This window comes from Hemitrygon akajei, chromosome 2, assembly GCF_048418815.1.
Source record: "Hemitrygon akajei chromosome 2, sHemAka1.3, whole genome shotgun sequence".
NCBI classification, from domain to species: domain Eukaryota; kingdom Metazoa; phylum Chordata; class Chondrichthyes; order Myliobatiformes; family Dasyatidae; genus Hemitrygon; species Hemitrygon akajei.
The window spans coordinates 164158381-164177515 of record NC_133125.1 but is presented as its reverse complement, the minus strand read 5'-3'; the positions used below and the strand labels follow the sequence as shown (position 1 = coordinate 164177515).

At 46.1% G+C, this 19135-nt stretch overlaps 1 protein-coding gene across 1 annotated transcript in view; it reads right to left on the bottom strand.

Moving 5' to 3' along the window:
* Positions 1 to 19135, bottom strand: part of LOC140721283 (uncharacterized) — a 44093-nt gene that overhangs the window by 9957 nt on the left and 15001 nt on the right. Inside the window, 10 exon segments of the mRNA XM_073036144.1 lie at positions 1186 to 1301; positions 1399 to 1421; positions 2293 to 2526; positions 2615 to 2710; positions 2805 to 3215; positions 3217 to 3256; positions 6828 to 6837; positions 12153 to 12701; positions 17234 to 17349; positions 18941 to 18963. Coding sequence (XP_072892245.1) covers positions 1186 to 1301; positions 1399 to 1421; positions 2293 to 2526; positions 2615 to 2710; positions 2805 to 3215; positions 3217 to 3256; positions 6828 to 6837; positions 12153 to 12701; positions 17234 to 17349; positions 18941 to 18963 — 1618 coding nt within the window.

Below are 19135 nucleotides of genomic sequence, written 5' to 3'. Positions count from 1 at the left end.
ACAATTGCTGGCAGTGTGGCCCGCCTCACAGCTCCAAATAGCAGGGCTCAATTCTGATGTCTGAAGATTCAAAGCTTAGTTACCTTTTGAGATACAGCTTGGCCTTTCAAGCCACACCGCTGAGCAGTCCCCTGGTTTAATCCTAGCCTAATCATGGGAGAATTTGCAATGACCAATTAACCTACCAACCAGTACATCTTTGGACTGTGGGAGGAAATCAGATCACACAGAGGAAACACACGTGGTCATAGGGAGAAGGTACTAGCTCCTTACAGGCATTGGTGGGAATTGAACCCGGCTCACCGGAACAGTAAGTTGTTGTAACTACGCCAGCAAGCCATCCCAAAGTAAATTTATCAAAGTACATACTGTATATGTCACCATATACTATCCTGAGATTCACTTCCCTGTGGCACACCTAATAAAGCCAATAACCATAACAGACACACAAATAGGACAGACAATCAGTGTGCAAAGGATAACAAACTGCAACGACAAAAAGAAAGGAAAATAATTACATGAATAAGCAATAAATATCAAGAACATGAGATAAAAAGTCCTTGAAAAGCAAGTCCACAGGTTGCTGGAAGAAGTCAGTGACGGAACAAGTGAAGTTACCCCCACTGTTTCAGGACACTGATACTTGAGGGGTAATAACTGTTCCTGAAGTTGGTGGCGTGAGCCCTTCTTCCCGGTGGCAGCAGCGGGAAGAGGCCATGGCCTCGGTGCTGGGGACCCTTGATGATGGATGCTGCTTTCCTGCGACAATGCCTCGTGCAGATGTTCTCAATGGTAGGGAGGGCTTTATTGGAGGTGGGCCACATCCACTACTTTTTGTAGGACTTTCTGTTCAAGGGCATTGGTGGTTCCATACCAGGCAGTGATGCAGCCGGTCAATATGCTGTCCTATCTGTGTGGAGTCACATTGTCTCCGTCACTACGTGGGCTTCTCCCAGATTTCCTGCCACACCCCAAAGCTGTGCTGCTAGGCGTGTTGGCTGCTGTGTATTGCCCCTTGATGCAGGTAAGTGGCCATAAAATAAGAGAGAGTTGATTGGCATGTGAAAGAGAACAAGCTGCAAGGCCAGGGGTGGGGGAGGGGAGGAAATGCCGGCTGTAATGGTGCTTCAGGTCTACAATCTTGTAATGAATGACACACATTGTAAGGAAAACTAAGAGTTTTACCTGGTTTAACAGCATCGATCAGCTCTCTCCAAATCTTGTACTGGAAAGGGCCAGTAAGCTTTTCAATAGACAATGCAGTGTCTATCAATGACAGTGTAACACTCCCAGAAATAACTCTGCAAATGTCAAACAATTAGTTACAAAAATCAGCGTTTTTGTCAACTGAGGTAATTTATCCAATCATTCAGTGTTTTAATAAAGGACATGACCCACCTTCTATTCTGTCTGATTTCATCCTGAAAGAAAACAAAGGGAAATGAACACCAGTTGTCTCTGACAGCAGAATTAAACCACTACAAAGCTGTGATGTTTCTAATTCTGAACAAAAGCAGATGATGGAAAATCTCAGCAAGTCAGGCAGCATCTGTGGGAAGAGAACCCGATAACATTTCTAGATGAAGGGATGTCCATCAGACCATAGAATATTAACGGCTTCCCGTTCCACAGATGTCGCCTGACTTGTCATAAGACATCAGAGCAAAATTAGACCATTCAGCCCATCGAGTCTGCTCTGTCATTCCATCATGGCTCTCAAACCCATTTTCCTGCCATAACCTTTGACACCCTTTACTAATCAGGAACCCATCAACCTCTCCCGATGAAGGGTCTCGGTCGGAAACGCGGACTGTTGATTCATTACCATAGATGCTGCCTGACCTGCTGAGTTCCTCTAGTATTTCTTATAACAACTTCTCCTTTGAATATTCCCAATGACTTGGACTCCACAGCCGCCTAAGGCAACGAATTCCACACATTCACTTCCCTCCGGCTAAATATATTCTTCCTATTCTCTGTTCTAAAGGGACGCCCTTTCCATTTTCTGTTGTTTTAGATGTCTATATTCTACATGCATAAATCTAGCCTGCTGAAAAAGACCTTTGTCTTAACATTTAAACAAGGCCAGAAGAGATTTACAAGAATGATTACAGGAATGACAGGGTTAACGTGATTAACGCAAGAGGTTCCATTTAGTTTTGCATTCCGCACAGGCCGCGTCCGGGGTCGGGAGCAGGCCCATTCATTGAGGCAGCAGCGCCACCGTGTGGTTTGAGTCCAGAGACTCCCGGTTTTTGTAGAACTATTTCTGTCGGTTGCAGCCCCCCTCACCTTTAGAAACTTCACTCTGTTGGTTTCCTTCATCTTTTTCTCCAGCGTCGAGAGCTCCCCGTGAACGGAGTTTAAATACTGTTGAATCTGCTGGAGGTTTTTCTCCATCGCGCCCACAATCCTCCGCTCCTGTTCCTTGAGATCTCCCATCAAACGTTCCTCTTTCTTCCTCAGGCTCTGGTGCATTTTAGTGAACTCGGATGAGACGTGGGACTGCAGACTGGACAAATGTTCCTGCCGGGCGAAAGGCAAACATGATCACCTTCAGCATTAAATGGACAAAGCTTTAGTTTAGCGGGCCGTCACCGCAAGATAGGCCTACCTTCACTCCAGAAATCTGCAGCTTCTGCGCTTGCTCCATTTTCAGAGCCGACACTTTCTCCTCCGTTAGGGAGTCGAAGGAAGATTTAATCCGATCCTTGAGTATCAGAGACAAACCACAGAATTAAAATATTATACTGTTAAAGTATAACAACATAACCGGACGTTACAATTTGTTTCCTATTTTTTACCATGTAGATTTCAACAGCTTCTTTAATCGGCATGAAGCGGTGCCCTCTGTGTTCCCGCGCATCTCGACAGATCAAGCAGATCAGCTTCTTGTCCGTTTCACAGAACAGCTTCAGTTCTTCGTCATGTTCCTCGCATACAGAAATAATTCCCTGCTCTTTCGGATCCCGCTTCAACATTTTCGCCTTCTGGGCCATATTTGCTAAGGCCCAGTTCACCGTGAACTTTCGGTCTTTAAACTCCTCTCTACATTCGGGGCAGGAGTATTTCTTGTCTCCTTCCCAACACTCTGTGATACAGGAGCGGCAGAAGTTGTGCCCGCACTCTAGTGTAACCGGACTGTTGAAGAAATCCAGGCAGACGGAGCAGTTTAACTCATCGGCGAAGCAGTCCGGTCTAACCGCCATGTTTGCAATCAGCCTCTTCCTGATTCAAAATACTTTCACTTTGTAGTCTGTAAGGCAGGGAGCCAATGCGTTCATGCTAGCGATTCCCCGATCAAGTCAGTTGCAAATAGTCAGTGCGCTATTACATTAAACCAACAAGAAGGTACATTCATGCCGTGTAGAGAGGGAGAATAAAGCGTGCAGAGCAGGTGAAATTCTGTGGAGGGTTAACGGTGGCAGGGAAAAAAAGGAGCTTGTTGGCCTGTCCTGATTGACGCCCCATTCGGATCAGCCGCCCTATCGAAAGGTGGGGCAGGGAGAAGCTACTGAATAACCTGACCGGTGGATCGCTTCGTCCGCCACTGCAGGCGAGTTTTACCGATGGCCACCCACTTTAATTTGACTGCCGTTCCTGTCACGATGACGCCACACGCAGGCTGGAGAGCAACACCCCACATAACGTCTGGGGAGCCTGATGGCATGAACACCGGCTTCTTCAACTTCCGCTCATTTCTCACACTCCTCCGCTTTTCCATTCCACATTCAAGTGTTTTATATTATCAAAGCACAAATAAATCACCTGATACTACCCCGAAATTCGGTTTCTTGCGGGCATTCACAGTAAATATAAAGAAACACAAGGGTCAAAGAAAAACCTGCACACAGCATGACAGACAAACAATGAATGTGTAAAAGACAACAAGGCGTGCAAATACACAAATAAAATATTATTTACATGTTTTAATCATTTAACTTAATATTTTAATACTGTTTTTCTCAGATACTTCAATACTCGTATTTGGAGTATTGTGAGAGGTTTTGGGACTCTGAGCTAAAAACGATTCCGGTAATGAAAGGGTTAATGTATGCCGAGCGTTTGAGTGCTCTGGATTTGTACTAGGAGCTAGAAGAAACGGAAGGGGCGGGGTGTGGAATCTCATTGAAACACATCATGTGGAATATCGAAAGGCCTGGATGGAATGAATGTGGAGAGGATGTCCAGGACCAGAAGGCACAGTCTTGAAATGGAGGGGCACCCATTTAGAACAGAGATGAAGAGGAATTTCTTTAACCGGAGGGTGGTGAATCCGTGGAATTCATTGCTACGGACAGCTGTGGAAACCAGGTCACTATATTAAAAACAGAGTTTCATAGGTTCTTGATGAATCAGGGTATCAAAGGGAGAAGTCAGGAGAATGGGGTTGAGGCAGATAATAAATCAGGCATAATGGAAGGGTGAGCAGACCTTGGTGGGCATCCTGTGTAGATGTATTCAATGGTGCTCTGACTCCCCTGTTATCCCTGTTCTTCTCCTGCCTGCCCATCACCCTCTGTTGCGCCTCCTCCTTCCCTTTCTCCCATGGCCCATCATCCTCTCCTACTAGATTCCTTCTATTTCAGCCATTTACTTCTTCCACCAATCACCTCTTAGCTTCTCGCTTCATCTCCCACTCCCCTAATCAAACACCTTCCCCTTCAAATGATTTCTCTAACTGATGGTAATTGCCCACCTTCACCATTCAGTATTTCCATTTCCCTCTCTCCTTACCTCCCATCACCTCCCTCTGGACTCCTCCCCCTTCCCTTTCTTCCATGGCCTTCTGACCTTTCCTGTCAGATTCCCCCTTCTCCAGTATCTCTTTCACCAAACGAATTCCCAGCTCTTCTCCCCCCCACCCCTGGGTTTCACCTATCACCTTGTAGTTCTTCCTCCCCTCCCCCAACCTTCACACACTGACTTCTTATCTTTATTCTCCAACCCTGAAAAAGGGTCTCGGCCCAAAATGTCGACTGTTTACTCATTTCTGTAGAGTTCCCGGAGTGCCTGGCCTGCTGAGTTCCTCCAGCATTTTGTGTGTATTGCTTGGTTTCCAGCATCTGCAGATTTTCTCCTGTTTGTGGTTTCATATATCACCTACCAGCTAGTACTCCCTCCCCTAACTGCACCCCCCACCACCTCCAACTTATTCTGGCTTCTCCCCTTTCCCTTCCAGTCCTGGCTGAACTGTTTATTCCTCTCCATAGATTCTGCCGGACCTACTGAGCTCTCCGGCATTTTGTGTGTTTTGCTGTTGTACTTTAAACCACTTTGTGCTGTGACACTCCACAGTTGCTGGTTCCCTGGCAATAGTCCAACAGTCAAACGGCCAAACATTTCAACATCAAAGATAAAGTTGTCATGTGCACAAGCACTTGTGCGTACAAGTGCAGTGGAAAGCTTGCATTGGCATTACAGGTACATAGTGTCAGATATGCAGCTTTCACAATAAAAACACAATGTATACACAATTGTTACAAGAAAAAAGAAATTGAATCTGAACAAAACCAAAATAAAGTAGACTTTACTGCAAAGTGATCAGAATGGTCTGTCACAGGGTTAAACTTTGACACAAGAGTTATTGTCATTTCGACCATAACTGCTGGTACAGTACACAGTAAAAACGAAACAATGTTTTTCAGAACCATGGTGCTACATGAAACATAACAAAAACTACACTTAGCTACGTAAAAACAACACAGAAAAAACGACATTGGACTACAGACCTACCAATGGACTGTATAAAGTGCACAAAACAGTGCAGGCATTACAATAAATAATAAACAGGACAATAGGCACAGTAGAGGGCAGTAAATTGGTGTCAGTCCAGGCTCTGGGTATTGAGGAGTCTGACAGCTTGGGGGAAGGAACTGTTACATAGTCTGGTTGTGAGAGCCTGAATGCTTCGGTGCCTTTTCCCAGATGGCAGGAAGGAGAAGAGATTGTATGAGGGGTGTGTGGGGTCCTTCATAATGCTGTTTGCTTTGCGGATGCAGCATATGGTGTAAATGTCTGTAATGGAGGGAAGAGAGACCCCGATGATCTTGTCACCTGACCTCACTATCCGCTACAGGGTCTTGCGATCCGAGATGTTGCAATTTCCAAACTAGGCAGTGATGCAGTTGCTCAGGATGCTCTCAATACAACCCCTGTAGAATGTGATGAGGATGGGTGGGGGGGGGGGGGGGGGACGTGGACTTTCCTCAGCCTTCGCAGAAAGTAGAGACGCTGCTGGGCTTTCTTTGCTATGGAGCTGGTGTTGAGGGACCAGGTGAGATTCTCCGTCAGGTGAACACCAAGAAATTTGGTGCCGTTAATGATCTCTACTGAGGAGCTGTCGAAGCTCACTGGAGAGTGGTCGCTCCATACCCTCCTGAAGTCAACAACCATCTCTTTTGTTTTACTCAGATTCAGAGACAGGTTGTTGGCTCTGCACCAGTCTGTTAGCCGCTGCACCTCCTCTCTGTAAGCTGACTCGTCGTTCTTGCTGATGAGACCCACCACGGTCGTGTCATCGGCGAACTTGATGATATGGTTCAAGCTGTGTGTTGCACCACAGTTGTGGGTCAGCAGAGTGAACAGCACTGGACTGAGCACACAACCCTGTGGGGGCCCCCGTACTCAGTGTGATGGTGTTGGAGATTCTGCTCCCAGTCAGGAAGTCTAGTATCCAGTTGCAGAGGGAGGTGTTCAGGCCTGGTAACCTCAGCTTTCCAATCATTGTTAACATGTTCTGATGATATGTTTTGCCAGTTGCTTCAAGAAATGAATGGTTGAAGGGAAGTAGCTATTCTGAAACCTTACAGTGTGGAGCCACCTACCTGATGGCTGCTGCAAGAAGATGGCATGGTCCAGATGGTGGGGATCTTTGATGATGGATGTTGTCTTCCTGTGGAGAGTACCGATGGTGGGGAGGGCTATGCTGTGATGATCTGTTCTGCACTTGTGCATGTAAGGTTTTATTTTCCATAAGAACATAAAGGATCGGAGTGGGAATAGGCCACTCAGCCCATCAAGTCTGCTCTACCATTCAATCATGACTGATTTTATTTTTTCATCCCCATTCTCCCTCTAACCTTTAACCTCCTTGCCATTCAATGACCCATCAATCCCTGCCTTGAATACACCCAATGACTTGACATCTATGGTAATGAATTCCACAGATTCACCATCCTCTGACTGTAGAAATTCCTCCTCATCTCAGTTCTAAAGGAACATCTCTTTATTCTGAGGCTGTGCCCGCAGGTCCTAGACTCTCTCACTAATGGAAGTGTCCTCTCCACATCCACTCTATCCAGCTCTTGCAGAATCCGGTTGATTTCAATAAGACCCCCCTTGCTCCCCCACCCCAAACCCATCCTTCTGAACTCCATCATTCAGTCCCCAAAAAAGAGCTGATTAATGGCAACAATTCAATCAAGTCCACTATTTTATTAATATGACATGGTTGTTGTAACAACAAAACTCTGGCAGGTTACTGACTAAGCTAAATTAACCAAAGTGTTATTTTTTTGAGGTAATCAACTGACTTTTAAACTAATCGCAGAGTTGTAGACTTGTGGAGTGCCAGCCGGGGGCCTTTTCGTTCCATGTGGGTTACTGGAGTCCAAGTTTCTGGCTCCAGAAAGAGGCTGTGCAGGTTGACAGGCATGTGGTATGCTTGCCTTTATTAGTCCAGGCACTGAGTTGAAAAGCCACGAAGTTCTGTTGCATCTTTTTCAAGCCATATCTGTAGTATTGCATTAATTTCTGGTCACCCAATACAGGAAGAATTCTGCAGAGGAGGTGCAGACCTGTATTACCAGGATGCTGCCTGGATAGGGGACAGTTTACAACGACCAATTAACTACAAACCAGTAGATTTGTAGTTGGAGTAGCTCAAGGAAACCAACACAGAGAAAGTACACCCTCCTTACAGACAGCAGCAGTGGGAATTGAACCCAGGTCGGCTGTACTGTGAAAGTACACCCTCCTTACAGACAGCAGCGATGGGAATTGAACCCGGGTCGGCTGTACTGTGAAAGTACACCCTCCTTACAGACAGCAGCGATGGGAATTGAACCCGGGTCGGCTGTACTGTAAAGCGTTGTGCTAACCACTACGCTACTGTGCTGCTCACGGATCTTTGATAGGTGGATGAATCTATAGAGAATGGAGGGATATGGACATTGTGTAGGTTGATGGCATTTAGTTTACATTAGTTAGACATACAGTGCCTATAAAAAGTATTCACCCCCCCCCCCCAATCCAAGAGTTTTGATGTTTTATAACATTGAATCGCAGTGGATATACTTTGGCTTTTTTAACGCTGATCAAAAGAAAAGATTATTTCATGTCAAAGTGAAAACAGGTCTCTAAAAAGTGATCTGAATTAATTACAAATATAAAATACAAAATAATTGATTGCATATGGAATTACCCCTTTCATCAGTATTTAATAGATGCACCTTTGGCAGCAATTATAAACTTGAGTCTGTGTGGATAGGTCTGTATCATTTTTGTACATCTGGAGACTGCAATTTTTCCGCATTCTTCTTTACAAAACTGCTCAAGCTCTGTCAGATTGCATGGGGATCGTGAGTTAACAGCCCCTTTTAAGTCCAACCACAAATTCTCAGTTGGATTGAGGTCTGGACTCTGACTTGGCCACTCCATGACATTAACTTTGCTGTTTTTAAACCATTCCTATGTAGCTTTGGCTTTATGCTTGGGGTTATTATCTTGCTGGAAAAATAATTTTGTCCAAAGTCACTGTTCTCTTACAGACTGAAACAGGTTTTCCTCCAGGATTTCCCTGTATTTTGCTGCATTAATTTTATCCTCTACCTTCACAAGCCTTCCAGGGCCTGCTACAGTGAAGCATCCTCACAGCACAATGCAGTCATCATATGGGATGATGTGTTTTTGATGATGTGCAGTGTTATGCATAGTGTTTAGTCTGATGGCTAAAAAGCTCGGTTTTGGTTTCATCAGACTATAGCACCTTCCAGCTAACTTCAGAGGCTCCCACGTGCCTTCTGACAAACTCTAGCTGAGCTTTCACATGTTTTTTTTTCTAACAGAGGCTTTTTCTTTGCCCCTCTCCCATATAGCTGTGACTGGTGAAACACCCGGGCAACAGCTGTATATGTAGTCTCTCCCATCTCAGCCACTGAAGCTTGTAACCCCCCAGATCTGTCACAGGTCTTCTGGTCACCTCCCTCCTTGCACGGTCACTCAGCTTTTGAGGACTGCTTGCTCTTGACAGATTTGCAGCTGTCCCATATTCTTGATAACTGACAGCTGTATTACAAGGGATATTCAGTGACTTGGAAATCTTGTGTCCATCTCCTGACCTGTGCTTTTCAACAACCTTTCTGCAGAGTTGCTTGAAGTGTTCTTTTGTCTTCATGGTGTAGTTTTTACCAGGATACTGACTCACCAGCAGCTGAACCTTCCAGATACAGGTGTATTTTTAGTACAGTCAATTGAAACACACAGGTCTCCAAAAACAGATTTCCATTTAATGAATTATGTGACTTCTAAAACCAATTGGCTGTGCAGTATTGATTTGGTATGTCACATTAAAGAGGGGAGGGTTGAATAGTTATGCAATCAATTGTTTTGTGTCCTAGATTTGTAATTAATTTAGATCACTTTGTAGAGATCTGTTTTTACTTTGACACAAAAGTCTTTTTCTGTTGATCAGTGTCAAAAAGCCAAACTAAATCCACTGTTTTTCAATGTTGCAGAACAATAAAACATGAGATCTTCCAAAGGGAGTGAATACTTTGTATAGGCACTGTATAATTATTAGCTTAATTGATTCAGCATATTGTGGGCTGAGAGGCTGGTTCCTGTGCTGCACTGTTCTATGATCTATAAGCTCCTTGAAAGAGTTTTTCACATAACCCTGGTACACAGTGTGAATCAGAGGAGCACATACTTAGGACGATTGGAGACAGGTGTATGAATAATAGGGTTGTAGGGATTTCAACTTTCCAAATGTCAACTGCTACCTTTAAGGGTTTTGTTAGGGAAGAAGATGTTGACTGGATTCAGGAACAATTTCTCAATTAGTCCAGAGAAGGAGCAATCTCACTGGGCAACACAGTTGGCATAGATGAGTTAGGCTGAATAGTCTGTTTAAAAGGTAACGATTAGTTTTAATTTGTCACATGTAAGTCGAAACATTGAATCATTTAGTGCTTCTGCATCAACAGCTAACAGAGATTGTGCCGGGAGCAGCCCGTAATTGTCAGCACGCTTCTGGCAACAGTGTAGCATGGCCACACTCACTCACTCACCCTGACCGGGACGTCTATGGAATGTGGGAGGGAATCAGAGCACCCGAAGGAAACTCGCGTGGTCACGGGGTGAACGCAGACTCCTTACTGTGGGGTGGGAATTGAAGCCGGCTCGGAGAATGCTGGTTCTGCAAAGCGATGCACTGACTGCCACCCTACGTGGTGTATGAATCTATGACTTGGAGGGGAGCTAACACTGATGTTTTGAAGAGAGTCCACATTACTGAAGAGGTGATGCTGGAGGTCTGGAGGTCTGGAAATGTACAAAGGCAGTTTAAGTCCCCAGGTGTACCCCAGGATATTGTGGGAAGTGCAGGAAGGAAATGTGGGGCCCCTCAGGGGGATATTTGTGTCATCACTGGCCACGAGGGAGATGCCGGGAGACTGCAGGGTGACTGATGTGATTTTATTTAAGAAAGCCTGCTGAGGGGTGACCTTCTAGAGGTTCAAGGGGAAGAGATAAGGTGAAACGTCCTGCACAGGGGAACTGAAAACTAGATGCCTCAGTTTTAAAGTGTGTGGGGGGGGGGGGGGGGTTAAAAGACTGAACCCTACTATCCAGTACCTGTCCAAATGTCTTTTAAATGTTCTAGTCCTACCCGCTTGTTCAACTTACCCACCAGCCTCTGTGTGGATGTTGTCCCTTGGGGTCCCCTTCACAGCCTCTGTGTGGATGTTGCCCCTTGGGGTCCCCTTCACAGCCTCTGTGTGGATGTTGCCCCTTGGGGTCCCCTTCAGAGTGATATGGGCCAAGTGCCGGCAGGTGAGAATAGCTTGGCTAGGCTTGTTGTTCAGCATGGGTGAGATGGGCTGAGTGGCCTATGTACTGTGTAGTGTAACTCCAGTGCTCTGTAAACCTACAGCCTGGCCTTTTCCTTTCCATCCAGGCTTCAATGGCAGTGGTGTTGTGCTGTATTTAAATACTCCTCAGGGCCCCAGTCATGTGACTGAACTCTTATTTCATTTCAGAGGAGTATTGCTGAGAATTTATCCCAACTACACTGTTTAAACTAAAAGAAAACACTGCCTCAGGTGAGACATGAAGTGCCCACACCATTCTGTACAGATTTTACTTAGAGCAGGGGTTCCCAACCTTTTTTGTGTCATGGACCCTACAATTTTAATGTTAAAAGGCCTGAGCAGATTAGATATGGCAAAGTTATTTCCCTTGGAAGGGGAGTCTAGGACAAGAGGGCACGACTTCAGGATTGAAGGATGTCCATTTAGAACTGAGATGCAGAGAAATTACTTTAGTCAGTGGGTGGTAAATCTGTGGAATTTGTTGCCACGAGCAGCTGTGGAGGCCAAGTCATTGGGTGTATTTAAGGCAGAGATAGATAGGTTCTTGATTAACCAGGGCATCAAAAGGTATGGGGAGAAGGCAGGGAAGTGGGGATGATTGGAAGAATTGGATTAGCCCATGATTGAATGGTGGAGCGGACTTGAAGGGGCAAATGGCCTACTTCTGCTCCGATATCTTATGGTCTAATTAACTGAGGGGTCTCTGGACCCCATGTTGGGACCCCCTGATTGAGAGATACAGTACAGTGACAGGCCCTTCTGGCCAACAAGCTCTCACTGCCCCATTACACCCATGTCATCAATTAACCCACTAACCCATTTACGTCTTTGGAGTATGGGGGGAAACAGGAGCACCCGGAGGAAACCCACGCGGTCACGGAGGGAACGTGCAAACTCCTTACAGACAGCGGTGGGAATTGAACCTTGGTCGCTGGCACTTTGATAGCATTGCTCTACTAATCCATAAACTACACTGTGCTGCCCTAATGTAGCAGAGGGGTCACACAGAAAGCTGCACACTTCCAGGAGGCAGGCTTGCAGAGGGAAGGGAGTGCTGTCAGTAGGATTTCACCCTGCGGATTCTCAATGGAGCCGAGTTATCCCCAGCGTCATTCCGGCCTGGACTAAAGATGGGGAAGACCTTCTCCACAAATGTGTGGGTGTAGGTGTGGAGATGGGACATGTCGTCTGCGTTGTAAAATGACACCTGCCCGGCTTCATAGTCGAGGAACACGCCGATGTTCCTGGGATTTGTGCTGGGGGTGAGGGAGCCTCGCGTGGGAGAGGAGAATTCAACGAGGCCTTTCCCAGGCAGACGACACACCGTGAAGTATCCAGTCTCAGGTCTCAGGTCGCTGCTGCCCTTCCGACTGGCCGACTCCTTGACGACCCCCACACCCCACCAGATCTTGTCGCCCACCTCCACCTCCCAGTAGTGCCTCCCTGACGCGAATCCTTCCGAGCCCAGGACATAAGCCCTGCGGTCGAACCTCATCGGGGTGTCGGGGAGCTCCTGCCGCCTGTTTCCGCACCACACGCTGGTCTGGTCTTTGTTCACGATGAGCCAAGGGTTGGCCGTCCTCGGGTCCAGAGTTAACGGGGCCGGAGCTGAAGGGGGTGAAAGGTAAATATGATGAGTGACCAGATGAAAATCTCTGCACTTTAAGTGCGTGTTGCAAGCATTCCTCAGGGCACCAGTGATCTGTGGGTCCCTTCCACTCTCATCTTGCTTGCCCTGACCTTAGGATCTGGGAAAGCATATCCCAGGCTGCTGTTTACTTCCTTGCCATATGGGTGTCAGAATTCTCTCCTGGTCCTTCTCCCTGTTAGTGGTTCAACGGGGCACAGGTTTAGCGAGAGGATTTAATAGGAACGTGAAGGACAACGTTATTGTGGTATTCAGTATCTGTGGAACAAGCTGCCAGAGAAAATGACTGAGGCAGGTATAACAACCACTTTTAAAAGACAGATAGGTACATGGATCAGAAAGGTTTAAGGTTAAGATTAGCTATATTTGTCGCATGTATATCAAAGCGTTGAAACCTACAAGGAAATGTGTCGTTTGCATCAAATCAAGTCAGCAGGGATTTAGCAGGGCAGCCTGCAAGCATCACCAATGCTTTTGGCACCAACATAGACGCCCAGAACTTACCGACCCAAACGAGCACACCTTTGGAATGTGGGAGGAAACCCATACTGTCACTGGGAGAACACACCAATTCCTTACCAGCAGTAAACCCAGGCAGAATCAAACCCCAATCTGCGATCGCTGGCACTGTTAGGCAATTACGCTAACCATTATGCTGCCATCCCACCCTGAATTCTTTCCCTTCCCATAATGTCTTCTAGTACCTACAATCTCCTCAGGACCCCACATTCCCCTTCTTCTTCAACCTTATCACCGCCATTCGACGTCCCGACTAGGCCACCTTCCCCTGGCCAAGGCAGGCGGCCTGTTTGCACAGCAGTTAACGTTAACAGTTTACAGCGACAGTGACCCAGGTTCAGTTCCTGCTGCTGCCTGTAGGGAGAATGTTCTTGCAACTGCGTGGGTTTCCGCTGGGTGCTCTGGTTTCCTCCCACTTTCAGAAGATGTATGGGTTAGGGTTAGTGAACTGTGGGCTTGCTACGATGGCACCGGAAGTGAGCACATACTCAGACTATTTGTCATTGACATGATAGCGCATTTGACCGACGTTTCGAGGTAGACGTGGCAAAAAAAAAAGCTAGTCTTTACAGTTTTTTATAAAAGCCTTTACTGGTCTCCCTCCCACCTCCCCCTCTGCTGCTCACTTCCGACTGAGGGGCTTGACCTGCCCCACGCCGGGGAGTGGCGCTCAGCTGCGAGCCCTTGCCGGAACCTCCGCATGTGAGTTGCGTGATTGCCAGCTCTGCTGCACATAAAGCAGTCGTACATCAGCTGCACTCATGCAGCACTTTACTCACTTAGAGATAGAGCCTGGAAAGCTTCCAGCCCAACCAGCCACACCACCCATTTAACCCTATCCTGATCACAGGACAATTCACAATGACCAATTAACCCACTAACCAGCACATCCTTGGACTGTGGGAGGAAACCGGAGCACCCGGAGGAAACCCACATGGTCACCGGGAGGATGTACAAACTCCTTACAGATGTCACTGGAATTGAATCTCTCCTGATGCTCCGAGCTGTAACAGAGTCACGCTAACCTCTACACTACCGAGGGGCCCTAACCCTGGCACTCATCTACACCGCAGGTTATTCACAGTGAAGATACAAGAGATTCCGCAGAAGCTGGAATCTGGCCCAACACATACAAAATGCTGGAGGAAATCAGCAGGTCGGGCAGTATCTGTGGAGGGAAATCACCAGTCGACATGTCCAATGGAAGTCTTGATGGCTGGCGTGGTAGCGTAGTGGTTAGCACAACACTTTACAGTATAGGTGACCTGGGCTCAATTCCCGATGCTGCCTGTAAGGACATTGTAAATTCTCCCCGTGACCACGTGGGTTTCCTCTGGGTGCTCTGGTTCAAAGACATACCTGTTTAGTAAGTTAATTGGTCACCAGAAATTGCCCTCTGATGAAGCTGGGGTTGCAGTCCAAAGGGGTAGAAGGGCCTGTTCTGCACTGTATCTCAGTAAGAAAAAATAAATGAACTGCCCGATTCTCTCCGTAGGCACACACACAAAACGGAGGAACTCAGCAAGTCAGCAGCATTGATGGAAAAGAGTAAACAGTCAACGTTTCGGGCCGAGACTCTTTTTCAGGACAAGAAGTCCAGAAGAAGGGTCTCGGCCCAAAACGCCGGCTATACTCGATAGATGTCGCCTGGCTTTTTGTGTGTGTTGCTTTGGATTTCCAGCATCTGCAGATTTTCTTGTGTTTGTGATTTACTCTCTCCACAGCTTACTGAGCTCTGCCAGTGTAGCCCCGGGCAACTCAGAGTGGCTGGCTAACGGGATCAACTTTACTGACATTATAGATTACATACAAGTGTATCAGGAATTTGCTGTGTTGTGTTGGTCCGGGAGTAACATGCAACAAAAAACAACAACATTCAACAATTATAAAGAATAAAGAATTGTATAAAATTAGAGGTTAAAGGAGCAGATATGGAACAAAATGTGCATAAGTATATAAGAACCATCATGTAAACAGCATTCTTAAAAGTGGGTTGCAGTGTTTACAGTGCAGTGCAGTGACTGAGGTAATAGATAGAGAGGGTGTGGTGGGAGGTTCTAGCTAGAATGTTTTATCAGATTAAGATCCTGGGAGAAGAAACATTTAAAATATCAACCCACATGCCTATGGCAAATGAGGGAAAACTGGAGCACCGAGAGAAACTTAAACACAGTTACGGGGATAATGGTTCCTTAAGGTTGTTATAGCTGGGGAAGGTAGTGGGGGTAAGCTCCTGCCGCCTATAAGTGCTCCCAGTAGCCTCTGACAACCAAGTCCAGCTCCTGGCCTTCACGTCTGCATTAGCTACTAAGTCCAGTGGAACCATTTCTACAGACAGCAGAAGGGGTAAAGGTGGCTGCTGGCACCTTAAAACCAGTTGCTTTGGGCAGATGGGGCTTGTCAGTCATGGTTAGCAGCTCATCTAGCAGAAGGAAAACTCTGATCTCAAACCTCCACTGGTTCTAACCCTTCCACATGGAACCCTGAGGCACTACGTCCCTCTGAAATTCACATTCTCAGAAGGGAGCCACATTTTAACACATGCATGCTCTCTCCCACTCAAAGTTTATGGATACAAGATAGTCTATTGATCACAGGGGAAATGACAGTCTCACAGCAGCATTACAAGTGCACGGATATAAATATTAGAAGAGAAGTAAGAAAGAATTTTTAAAAAGTTACCTTAAAAATAAGATGTAAAAGATTTACAAGTCAAAGTTACAAGATTTCCAAGTTCACACCGATAGGATGTAGTGCAAGAATTACTGTAATATTATACAGTAATGGGAACACATTCACACCACCTAGGTAAGAAGGTGATGGAGTATTGCATAGGGTTTCCCCGATAACAGGATGTGGAAAAGTGAGCTCTGGTAAAAAGAGCTTAATAACAGTCTAACAGTGTTTCACTGGCTGTAGGTTGACTCATTATAGAGCCTAATGGCTGAGGGTAAGAATGACCTTACACAGTGCTCTTTGGAGCAGCGCAGTTATCTCAGTCTATGACTGAAAGTGCTCCTCTGTTCAGCCAAGGTGGCTTGCAGAGTGAGAGAAACATTGTCCAGAACTGCCAGGATTTCCCATAGGGTCCTTTCCTCTACCACAGCCTCCAGTGTATCCAGTTTGACTCCTATGACAGAGCCAGTCTTCCTGAACAGTTTATTGTGCCCGTTAGCATCACCCATGTTAATGCCATTGTGCCAGCCCACTACCACATAGAAGACTGTACTGGCGACAACAGACTGGTAGAACATGTGAAAGAGAGGCCTGCAGACTCCAAAAGACCTCAGTCTCCTCAGAAAGTAGAGGTGACTCTGGCCCTTCTTGTACACAGCCTCTGTGTTGGTGCTCCACTCAAGTCTGTCATCCAGGTGCACCCCCAGGTAGTTGTAGGACCTCATCATCAACAGTAACAGGGAGCAGTGCAGGATCCATCACCATCGCCTTTGTGTTACTCATGCTGAGCTACAGATGATTCAGCTTGCACTGTTTGACAAAGTTCTCCACCAGGGCCCTGTATTCATCCCTCTGCCCTCCTGACAAATAACCAATGTATAAAAGAAGAAAAACAGAGCAAATAATAAAAGGTAAAGAAATAATACTGCATTGTAGAGTGCAGAAGAGAGTGGTAGGCTGTGAAATCAGTTCAGCATTGAGATGAGTGAAGTTATCCACACCAGTTCAAGAGCCCGACGGTTGTAAGGTACAAACTGTTCTGGAAGCTGCTGGTGTCGGGCCTAAGGCTCCTGTACCTTCTGCCCGACGGTCGTAGCGAGAAGAGCGAATGGTCAAGATGGATGCTGCTTTCTTGTGGCAGCGCCCCTTGCAGATGAGCTCAATGATGGGCACGGCTTTGCCTGTGACAGACTGGGCTGTATAAAGAGTTTCTGTGGACTTTTCTGTCTCACTAATGTAACCTCACCAGCAGTGCAAGAGGAGTGATCAGACAGAAGCAGGAATGTATGAGTCTTACCGGTATTCAAGGAATCAATCATTTCTTTCCATGTGATGTACTGTATGGGGCCGTTGAATTTTTCAATAGCCAGGCCAACTTCCACCAGTGCTGGTTGGTTCTCTTCCTCGGCCATCCTGCAAACATCAGAAAGATGGTTATTGAAGTCCAGAACAATGCTGTCCAATCCTAGATGGACCTTTAACACCATAACTGGGCATTGCAGAGTTATCAGGCTCATCTGACAGCAAACGGTCCTGGACATCAACATCTCCGAGGATCTGTCCTTTGCTCAACATATCGATGAGATCATGATGAAGGCACTATAAGTCATTAGGAATTTGAGGAGATTTGGTATGTCACTATAGCATATTGCTACAGATGCACTGTGGCAGGCATTATGGCTGGTTGTATCACCGCCTGGTACGGAGGTTCCAATACAGAAGATTGAAAGGGGCTGCAGAGGGTTATAGACTCAGCCAATTTCATCACAGGCACAACCCTCCTCCCCACCATCAAGGAAGTCTTCAAGAGGCGATGCCTCAAGAAGGTGGCATTCATCATTACCATCTGGGACATGCCTTTTTCTTCTCATCACTATCAGGGAGGAAATACAGCAGCGTGAAGACCCACACTTAGAAGATTCCGGAATGTCTTCCGCCACTTTATTATCGGATTTCTGAACAGACCAGGAACCCTTGAACACTACCTCATTTTTTAATGTAACTTACAGTAATTTTGCACGTACAGCTTGCCCAAAACAATGAATTTCACAAGCTACTGTATGTCAGTGATAATAAACTTGATTATGATAGAATGGAAATTGAATCAGGATGCAGATAGAGTTGGAGTGAGTTAGACAGAGAGAAGTTGAGACAGAGGGGTTTCGATGCCCATCCAGCTAACGCAGGTGTGAGGTTGGATCACTCTGAGCCGATTTGGAGAGGCCCGAGAATGGCTTCTTCAGCAGTTAAATCTAGGCCCGAAGTGAATCACTGGGTGGCGTGTTCTAGGCCTGGAGTGATTCACCACAGCGGAGCCCGAGTCCTAATGCGAGGTTCAATCTGTTGTTTGGATAGCCCAGGTAGACCACAAAGGCAGGCTGTGCGATTTTGCTCGCTCTCCCGCGATGTTTACTCCTCTCTCTGCAATACTGAGGCTGTGAAACTACCTCCGGCTGCTGTGCTTGGTGTCTGTGAACCTTGTGACCATTTTCCCCACTAATGTGATGAACTGACACCGAGGCTTCGGGCCTACTCCAAACTGCTCCAGGGAGTTGGATCCAAGGACTCAGTTTGGATTGGAATGCTGTTGTTGTCGCTTGCTGCTATTGTTTACAATATGTGTGTGTTTTTTCCCCTCTTTCTGAACACATTGGGGGTTGGTCTTTATTTTGGCTTTTTTAAAAAAATTGGGTTCTTTCTGGTTTGTTGGTTTGTGACTGCCTGTAAGCAAACAAATTTCAAAGTTGTATAATTTATATGTTCTGTGAATCTTTAAATCTTGAATTAGGTTTAATATCACAGACATATGCCGTGAAGTTTGTTGTTATAATGAGAAGGCAGTACATTGCCATACATAACAAAATCTGTAAATTACAGTAAGTACATATAAAGTTACATTAATTAAATAGTGCAGAAAGAGAAACAAAGTAGTGAGTAATAAGCACATTTCTACTGCTTTCTTTGAACCAAACTGGTCAGGGTTTCAGTGAGTGGCAGACTCTACCTTGTCTTATGCAGAGCTTCTTCCTGAAATAAACAATAAACACAAAAATTAGACCCAGAGTGACACTGAGAGCAGGAATTACAGTGACATTCGAATTATTTCCACCAAGGAGACGCTGAAGATACGACGGCTTTACAAGCGGATGTTGAGGTGTAAGTGGTATTCTGAGGAGTCTGTATTTATATTTTACTTAGA